Source organism: Sinocyclocheilus rhinocerous, unplaced genomic scaffold (genome assembly GCF_001515625.1).
Source record: "Sinocyclocheilus rhinocerous isolate Xijiao unplaced genomic scaffold, SAMN03320098_v1.1 scaffold786, whole genome shotgun sequence".
NCBI lineage: Eukaryota > Metazoa > Chordata > Actinopteri > Cypriniformes > Cyprinidae > Sinocyclocheilus > Sinocyclocheilus rhinocerous.
Window position 1 is genome coordinate 473,116 of NW_015661881.1, and position 10,585 is coordinate 483,700.

The following is a 10,585-nucleotide window of genomic DNA, read 5'->3' on the forward strand; positions in this document are numbered from 1 at the left end:
CAGACCAAAATATGACTAAAGAAAGCGCATTTATGTATGTCAAGTATAATCTTCCCAGACAATATTGCCTTTCTTCTAAAGAAAAAAAATGACATTAAGAAGAAAAACACTGGCCTGAGAATTCTGCTGTCAGTTAAATGCCATCATTCTTTCTTTGAAGTGCATTTTCTCACAGAGAGTTTCTGTTGTCACTAAGAGTTTAAAACAATAGCCGGGTTTCCATCCACATATTTATATGCAAATTTTGGCATACTGCATAAAAATCTTGCATAAAAACACCAAGACATAAAAAAAAGTTTTTTTGTTTTTTTTTAAAACAAACTACGATGGAAACATTTGACCAAATGTTGCATGCTGCTCTGTTCACAAATTGTTTTTGCAATATTAAAATTTTTCACGAAAATATATCTGAAAGTTACTGTATTTGGTGAAGAGTGAGACCAATCCCATAAAATAATTTTCCAGAAAAATATTAAGCAGCACAACTGCTGCACAAATGTTCCTTGAGCAGCAAATGAGCATATCAGAATGATTTCTGACGGATCATGTGACACTGAAGAGTAATGATGCTGAAAATTCAGCTATGCATCACAAGAATATTTTACATTTTAAAATCTATTCAAATAGAAAACAGTTCATTTAAATGGTAATAATGTTTCACAATATTACAGTTTTTACTGTATTTTGATCAAATAAATGCAGCCTTGGCGAGCATAAGAGACTTCTTTCAAAAACATAAAATCTAACCGACCCCAAACTTTTGAACGGCATCATGAGTTTCTATTACAGAACATTACAAATAAGCCACTAGTAAAATTCGACGCTTAGGATGCCCTCTTAGTAGCCAGTTGACAGCAGCTCACTAGCTTTTGGAACAGAGCTGATGTGCTTTAAATCCTCTGGGAAGATTCTTGTTAAATCTGTGTTTTTGCCGTTCTCTCGCCTAAGAGAACAGACATTCCATTTCCCACATACACATCAAAACAACACAGAGACATGCACGCCACCAACAAATCAACTAATGTGCTGTAATTACATGTTACCGCTTTGAAGTGCCTAGTATTTGCTGACCGTGCATATTTACCCTTACTATTCAAAGAACATTAAAGAGCATCTAAAATAAAACTCAGGAGGACATGTTGGAGTGTAAAGGCCTGTCCTGTTTGACTGAAGTTCAAAGTGCTGTTTTGAAGGCTTTAAAGGGCTTTCTCTCTGTATCCCGTCTGAATACGTGTTGAGTAAAAGTGAATTGAGAGCTGAAAAGAAGATCCCAGCCCCATGCGTGGATTTCCCAGGACACTGTTAATGTGACATTAAAGGCAATTACTGAACGCAGTGCCAAGGTGTGCGCTCTCCTTCCCTCTCTCTGGGCTTTGTGCCACGTGCATATTTCATTTCGGCCTTTGTGAAAGTGTGTGTGGGCCGCTGTAGGCGGGAACGCCTCCCAGAAACCATTGTGTCCGGTGCGGGATGCAGCGCAGGTGGCATGTCAGTGATTCGAGGGGGTTTTTACAACAGATAGGGGCCTTTTGTGCTGAGTGTGATTGAGCTATCGCGTTTAAAAGTGTGAGAGGAAACAAGACGAGGGCGATGAAGATGACACAAAGGCCTCCACCGAAGCAGATGGGTGGTGTCTGATCTGGCCGTTTGTCTCCTGTGACATACTTCTGCGCCAGCTCTCAGGCGCAAGGTGATCCCTTGCCTTTTTTACTTCTTCCTGTTCATGTCACTGGGCCGCTCAGATTACAGCATTAGGCTTGTGTGGGCGTCCACAGCCAGGGCTGGCGTCCCAGTGCCAACAAACTACTCTTCAGGTGTGCAACTGATCCATTTAACACCTCTACCCTTAAGGGGGTGTGTGGGATGGTAATTGAACCAAATTAAGAGATGGTACCTGTTGCATCGTGACGCTATATGTCCAGCCTTTGTCATTTCCGGCGCTCAGTCTGTGCATATGCTGAGACCGTGACAAAAGAGATCAGTTTCATGCTCTTCAGCTGTATGACTAAGTGCATTAATCAAATTACCTCTTCCTTTTCTCATTCATCAGTTCCTACCAGCTTCATCTGGAAGATCAAAGGCTGGTGTCCGACACTATAATACATCCCACCCATGTTAATCAAAATTTAACAGACGTTATTTATTATTTATCCATCTAAATCATTATTTATTTACCTATTTATCTCATGAGAATCTTACGTTTTGGACACATACAAACATTACATAATTTCAGCTTGGTGTTGTAAAGTCAAGTCAAATAATGAAAAGTGCTATACAAATTGATTTATATACAGTAGCGCTTTTCATAATATGCATCGTTTCAAAGTGTGGTTTGGACTTCTGAAATGGAAATTAATGTTGCATTTGCATCTGATGTTTTCATCAACACCATTTATCTAAGCAGCCAATGCTATAATATTTTGGTGAAAATTCAGTTGTTATTTACTCACCCTCAAGTCATTTCAAACCTGTATGACTTACTTAAACATAAAAGAAAACATTTTGAGTAATGTTGGTGTCCAAACAACATCAGACCCCATTGACTTTCATTGTATGGATAAAAAAATCTGTAAATGCCCTCCTCTTTATGTTTCAAAGAAGAAAGTAAGTCATACAGGCTTGGAACGACATTACTAGTTAATATTGACAGAATGAATATTTTGGGGTGAACCATCACTTTAACATCTTTTTTATAAAACCAAGTCACATTAAAAACTCACTTCTCAACATTTTTAAATGCTTTTTTGTTTGCTTCAAAAATTATTAAAGAACATTAATATGCAATATTCTACCAATATAATGAGTCAATCACAAAGATTAAAAGAACATAGACTGCAATTATAACATTGACATGGAAATCGGCCAATGTTGAGGCATTGCTTCTTGTCATGTGACTTTTCTCTTTTTCACTTTTCAATTCAAACTGCACAAACCAAAAGAAAGAAAGAAAGAAAGATCATGGATAGTGGCCCTACATTTTTAGCAATATATACATCTGGCTGTGCTTGTGAAGCATTTCGTATGTATAATTATGCAAAAAGCCAAGGCAAAAAATCCGCACACCAAATGAAATGCAAAGTTCAAGGTCCTTAGAACAGGAGTTTATTTATTATGTATAATTATCCCATGGTAGAAGTTATTATTTAGTGAGAATGTAAGTGAGATTAGGGTTAGGGTTAGATAGATAGATAGATAGATGGATGGATGGATGGATGGATGGATGGATGGATGGATAGACCGATCTAGCCTCACTTTCATAATTTTAATGATATTTGTTACTGATTTTTAATTTATGTTATTTTGGTTAAAGAGTTAATCAGCAGTGATTAAGGAGATTGTAACCTCAAAGTCCTTTCATAAAAGATGTAATTTAGACACAAAGCTCTACCTGACTATTAGTAAATGAATCCACCCAAAGGACCATTCAATATCTAAAAATTGCTGTCAAAATTACATGTTAGCTCGCCAGCTACAATTAAATAGCACTAAATTAATATGGCTTTGATGATATTTTTAGATGGTCCTCTCCTTCACAGAAGCTGCAGCTCAGGGTCAGAGATTTTCCCCTCGCTTCAATTACCTATTGATGAGAGGACTTCCCTGCTCTGGCACTGCTTTGGAAAAAGTAAGTCTGGTTAGCTTTTAAGATGTCTCAGGAATGACGGCGGGCAGTGGGATCTGAGCAGACGATGCATGCAACAGAAGCTGCCTTTTAATACTCGTCTGATGTTGCTCTCAAATGATTTGGGATTCTTGGATTCTCTGGAATGCGTATGGACTTTGAGTCCTTAGAGTCTCTAAACCGTCTTCTTTTCTTTCATCAGTCTTAGCTTTTTTATTTTTAAATGTCTCCCTTACATTCTCGCTAAATGATAATTGCTACCATGGGATAATTGCCAATACTGTATAGCTCGGTTTTGATAATGAGCAACAAAATATGCCCTGGAGAAACCTAGCGAGTCTGTCTCATGCCACACATGTAGACAATTACTCCACACCCATCTGCCATTAGGCAGCGTTACAGAGAATGTTTTCTACTTAATTAAATCCAAATCTCTCAATAGTGGAGCCTGAATGAAATATAATGTGTCTGTTTGGGTCTGGTTTCTTTCCTGCCTCCTTCTTCTTCACTGGTCGTGATATCAGCTCACACTAATATGAAAAGTTTAAAATAATCAAATTTTAGATTAGTTAAAATATATCAAATGTATTAATTAAATACGTTGCGAATATGTAAACCGTTGAATGCATTAAGTCAAACTGATCAAAATGTGTATAACACACAATATAAACTTTACAGAGACCTCAATGCTGTATGTTTAAAATAATATTAGTAACTTTAAAATGAGCCTTTTATTTTCATCATATTTTTTAATATGCTCCTCTGACCTGATCAAAATCTATGAAGCAGGTAACATAAAAATAAGTTTAAATTCGAAATCACAAAGTCTCATTAAAAACATACTGTAGAAAAATACTATAAAATAACTTTCTTACATTTACTCATGTTTTATATCTGGAGTCTTTAAAAACACACATAGAAATAAATTCTTTTATGAAGGGCATATGAAGCAAGTTGTCAAATTGAAATAATTTTTTTTAGCTATCAAACAGGACTGGTTGTCTCTGATATCCCAAAAAGATTGTGAGGGTTAAACAGATCTGGAACCAGAATGCAATTATCCACCAAATATAACATGATGCTTTAAATCAAAACATGGCTATTTTAAAACTCTCTGAGCATAAAAAAAATATTGCAAATCATTGAGAATTTAAGCCAAGCATCTACTGTACCTCTCATAATAAAACCACACAGAAACTTAACAAAGTGAGGGTCTCAGGTGGGCTTTTACTATGCATCTGCACAAACCACAATCAAGACATGCTGCCCTACAGCAGGCGCTAAGCTTTCCCCGTCCCATTGTCATCCTGGTCTAGTCTCACCCCTGGGAGCATACCGAGGGTCAGAGGTTAACAAGTGGCTCTCGGGTTTGTGTACGGCTGAGAACAGCACGCGTGCTGAGGGAACAGGCCTTGCACAGCTGTGTTTGGAAAGCAGACTTTCAGACTTGAAAACGGCTTTACAACATTTCTCTTGGAGGATTCGGCAAAACCCATACATCAGAATGAATGGGCTCTCTTACTTTTCCTTCATGACATGAGAAAGTCATATTTTTTATGCACAGTATGGATTTGTGCTTGCCTGTTAGTTAGTTTTATAAAATTTCAGAAATTCTTATATATATACGGGTTTGTGTACGGCTGAGAACAGTACGCGTGCTGAGGGAACAGGCCTTGCACAGCTGTGTTTGGAAAGCAGACTTTCAGACTTGAAAACGGCTTTACAACATTTCTCTTGGAGGATTCGGCAAAACCCATACATCAGAATGAATGGGCTCTCTTACTTTTCCTTCATGACATGAGAAAGTCATATTTTTTATGCACAGTATGGATTTGTGCTTGCCTGTTAGTTAGTTTTATAAAATTTCAGAAATTCTTATAGAAAGATGCATAGAAAAGATGTGCACACTCTATTCTGAATTAAATACATTGTGCAAAGAATATCTAGTACATTTCTCAACTTTCGAAGATTTTATGGTGGCTTTCTCAACTGTAACCCTTCTGGGCTTTCAGCTTGTACACACCCACTAACCGAACAGTCAATGTCAAACATTCACTTAGTTGCATTTATATTAGATTTCTCACCCCTGCATTTTGACGCACATCCCAAAAAGCATGCATTACACCGAAAATGACACTCCAGCGCCCGATCTTCCCTACATCGGTTCCTGCACGCAGTCAGGCTTTCCGACGGCTGGCCTAGCCGAATGTTTGTAAACATCAACACATGATTGTTGCCTCTCAAAACGCAGTTCCTTATTATACGCTCTACCGCATGGTCAAAAACAGGGTGAAAACCTCAGGCACTTACCCCAGAAGAAGTTCTGCTGACATGGGGTCACAGAACTAAAGAGGCTGTTGGATGCCATGGTCGCCCAAATTTCGCTTCTTTGCGGTTTTCGGTGACCCTTGATGCCTCTTAGGTTGAAAGCACGTGGCGTGCCAGGGGAAGATGCAAAAAAGGAAAAAACATCCACAAGAAATGCGTTTTTGTATCAACTATTTTCATGACCACAAGTAATGACCAGTTCTGGTTTAGGAAAAAATGCAAAAATCTGTCGCCTTATTGGACAGCACGGAGCCAAGCTCGCTGCAGAGGATCGAAGCGTACTTACTGGTTGGTGCGGTCCTCAAACCTGAAGTTGACCGGCGACAGTTAACCATTTACGCGCCGCCGTGCAAAATCCTGAGCCGAACTTTTCTGCGGTTCTGTGGTTGCTCAGGAGGTGAGCGGAGCCTTCACACAAACCCAAAGAGGCACGAGCCTTTAAAAAATCTTTTTTCTTTCCCTCAGAACACTGTCACTGGAGAAGCAGGGTCACGTGCTCGTGACATCACTGGAGTCATGTGGGCCAACTTTTTTCCTTCCTCTGTTTTCCTTCTTCTGGAGACGCGTGGTTCGCCGGCTCTTCCTGGCACTGGAGAGGGAAGGGGTGGGTGTGATGCTGCTGCTCACCCCTTGTGAGTCATGAGGCTTCAGAGGGGGGCGTGAATGCCGAGCGTCTCCCTCTCCACAGATGCACGCTTGCGCTTCTCTCCCTCCTGCACTCTTTCTAGCTCTCCATCCTTCTCGGTCAGTCGGCGTGCTGCAGCCCGTCTCTGCTGACCCTGAGGTGATGTGAGGAGAGCTGCTTACACCGCGGAGGTGTGCGTCTCTTCTTTCAGTTTCTTATTCATAAAGCCCCAACATATGCCTGGCACCGTGCATCCATCTCGGCATGCGTGTGCATGTGCGAATGAGTTGGCCTCTCTGTTCTCCAAATGAGGGATTCCTGTAAGAGGCGATACATTATTCGGTACCTGACAGCCGGGTGTGTGAAGAAGAGCATGTGACAAACCACTATCACGCTCTGTGACTCACTGGTTTCACACGGCACGCAGACGTTTGCCTGGCAGTGGCTCTGTGATCCTACTCGTAGGTATTTGTTTAAACAGATCAAGAATGCTGTCGTTAGAATGTATCAAAAGTCTGGAATGTATGGAATGTGTCAGATAATTAATTTCAGCGCAAAGTTAACCTCGTTGCACAAAATGATTTTCTTGTTTTCCAGTACAAATATCTAAACATTCTTAAATCAAGATACATTTACTTGAGAAGCAACACATTTAAGATATATTGAAAAATGTACCTAAATTAAGTGAGTTTATACATAAAAGAAGAAAAAAAATATGCCAGTGGGTCAGAAAAATGGCAGATACTTGTTCTTGTTTAAAGCATAAAGTCACTCAAGTAAATTTTTCTTCATTTAAAAATGTTTTGTTATTTTGAAGAAAATCATTTTTTGCAGTGTACAGTACCAGTATGTGGAGCTAAACTTATAGCATAACAATAGCTCAGTTTGTTCAAAACAGTGTCGTTTTTCCATTAACACAGCGGTGTTACGTGACAAAATGAGACATTGCTGGTTTATGCCTCACATTGTTTTGTGCATGCAGCTCAATGAAGCAGTTCCCAAACTCCCTGTGTGGCATTGCATTTTAACTTTTGAAATAAAATAATTAGGTAATTTCTAGTTCAGGTTTAATGCAGTATATACAGACATGTCAGTACCCTTGCAGTGTAGCAAAAAGGTATTATCTGGAGTTTAAGCTTGTAGCTTGGCAAGGTACATTTACAAAGTTACATGATAAACATATAAGGAAATCTGTCTATATAAACAATGGTATTGTGTTGCTTGCATAAAATGATGTGACATATGTACTTGTTGGGGGAAAACATCTATATCACCACAATATACCTTAAAGGACTTTCAACTGAATATTTAAATGCTTCAGAAAGTGAAACGCATTCTACAGTTTGAATAATAGGTTTAATTTATGGTTTGTTTTTGCTATGTTAATTATGAAAGGCATTAAACATTATCCAGGCATACCCAGCGGCTCAAAGCTCATTACCGATTCTTGTGTAAATATTTTTCTCTCTCTTCACACCCACATCACCAATGCATTACACTAATTTAAATATTAGCATTGTCTCTTATAACTGAATGCATCTAAATGTGACAATGTGCTACTTTCTGGTAACACAACAACCCTTATTAATGTCACCTGATGTCATTAAATGTTCATGAAAAAAATTCAGACATACACTACTGTTCAAAAGTTTGGGGTGTGTAAGATTTTTTTTTTTTCTTATGCTCATCAAAGCTGCATTTATTTGATCAAAAATACAGTAAAAAAGGGTAATATTGTGAAATATCTTTACAATTTAAAATAAATGTTTCCTATTTGAATATACTTTTAAATTATTTATTCCTTTTGATGGCAAAGCCAAATTTTTAGCATCAATACTCCAGTCATTTAGTGTCACATGATCCTTTAATCATTCTAATATGCTTAGTTGCTGCTTTAAAAAATATTATTATTAATGTTGAAAACATTTGGGCTATTTAATATTTGTGGAAAGTACATTTTTTACGATACAGGATTTTTTGATAAATAGAAAGCTCAAAGGAACAGCTTTTACTTGAAATAGAAATCTTTTGATTCACAATTATTGCTGAATATTAATATGAATAATAGTATTAATTTCTTAAAAAAAAAAAAAAATCAATCTTTTTTTCAAAATCAATCACAGTTCCCCCCCATTTTACAATAAATATGTATGAATTAATATTCAATTTGTAATTGTATTTACTTTCTTTTTTTTTCAAACTGTTTTCCCCACCAAGTCATTCGAGGCTGTTAATTTTAGATATAATATTTAAAATCTGCAAATGAATACCACATAATGAAGGACCAATTTGGCAGGCAGAATGTTTTCAAAATGTTAAAAATAAATTTGCAATAACACAGATCATATATATATACACACACGTTAAGACTTGGCTCGATATCCTGCCCTTAGCCGTACGAAATGAACAGGCAGGTACAGTGATTTAATTTAACAGGCTACATCTGTAAAACGCCATGCTAGTTTACACTGTGGCCGCTTCTGAATTAACATGCTTTTATAGGAAACAAACACCACTTGCAAGCAGTTCCTGTTGGCAGGAGCTACAAATACAAATATTGAGCATCGTTGAAGATCTACTATATTAAGACGATCCACCGTATTACAGAAGAGAGGGACTCGTGAAATACTGTTCGGCCTCTAGAAAGTGCATGGCACAGCCAAAGAGAGAGAAACTCAATATGTGAAGTAATATTTCCAAAAGGATGTTTATATTTGATGTGAATTGTTCAGTATGGTCTGTAAGGTATAATTTGAATGAAAGTAGATATTTTTCTTTAGCCGTCCAATCGTGAGTCTACATCTTCCAGTGACCTAGAGGGCCTTTCTTGTGGTGTCTGCTCGACTGTTTTTGGAGTTGCAGCTTGGAAGGAAAATAAAAAAAATCGCCCTCAGCGTAGGATGGGGGGGATGTTTAATATCGAATGGCACTCTTACAAGTACAACATGCATTAAAAATAACTCCTAGAGCTGAAATTAAATCAAAATTGTTGAACGAAAGAGTAAGAAAAAAAGTAAAGAAACAGCGAAACAACATTATTTTGCTAAAGAAGATATTTTAGTTTGGTGGCCTAACCACTGCAAACTCAGGCAATTTCGTGCTCTCTGCCATTTTAATCAAGAATCCCATCCAGGATAAACACGAGTCTACCTACACAGCAGTTCAAAACGCCAGAATCTCTGGGGAACATCAGATGATTTCCAAAGTTTCCTTCGCAAGTCTAATTACTTGTTGGAGGGCATTAGGAGCTACCTATGTACATGTATATACATCTATTTTCCTTCTTCGTGATTTATGAATGGCTTTACATGTCCACTGAAGGCATACAGACATTTACAGAACTCTCTAAGCATAAGAATCGCAAAAGAAGTCAAAATGTTAAGACACATACAGATAATTGTGAATTATACTCTTAAAAATAAAGGTGCTTCACGATGCCATTGAAGAACCGTTTTGTCTAAATGGTTCCATAAAGAACCTTTAACATCTGAAGAACCTTTCTGTTTCACAAAAAGGTTCTTTGTGGCGAAAGAAGGTTCTTCAGATTATAAAAAGGTAAGAAAGAGATGGTTCTTTAAAGAACCTTTGACTGAATGGTTCTTTGTGGAACCAAAAATGGTTCTTCTATGGCATCGCTGTGAAGAACCTTTTAAGCAACTTTATTTTTAAGAGTGTAATTATTATGAAAAGACTTAAACAGACAATAGAATGCTTGGGGAAACCTGTTTGAAAACAATTATTGTTTAAAAAAATAAATGTTTCTAATGGGGTAAAATTTACACACATCAGCTTTTTTAACTTTAAAATCAGTAATATTGTGAAATATTATTACAATTTCAAATAACTTTATTTTAACATATTCCTGTGATGCAAAGCTGAATTTTCAGCATCATTACTCCAGTCTTTAGTGTCACATGATCTTCAAGAAACATTTATTATTATTAATGTTGAAAACAGTTATTATTTTATAATATGACTTTTTTTCAGGATTCTTTGATGAATAAAAAGTT

At 37.3% G+C, this 10,585-nt stretch overlaps 1 protein-coding gene across 1 annotated transcript in view; it reads right to left on the reverse strand.

Annotated features, from left to right (window-relative positions):
- Nucleotides 1-5,990, reverse strand: part of runx2b (RUNX family transcription factor 2b) — a 43,322-nt gene extending 37,332 nt beyond the window's left edge. Inside the window, exon 1 of the mRNA XM_016536432.1 lies at nt 5,933-5,990. Within this exon, the coding sequence (XP_016391918.1) occupies nt 5,933-5,990 (58 nt within the window). The remainder of the gene's footprint in view (nt 1-5,932) is intronic.
- Nucleotides 5,991-10,585: the final 4,595 nt, after the last annotated feature.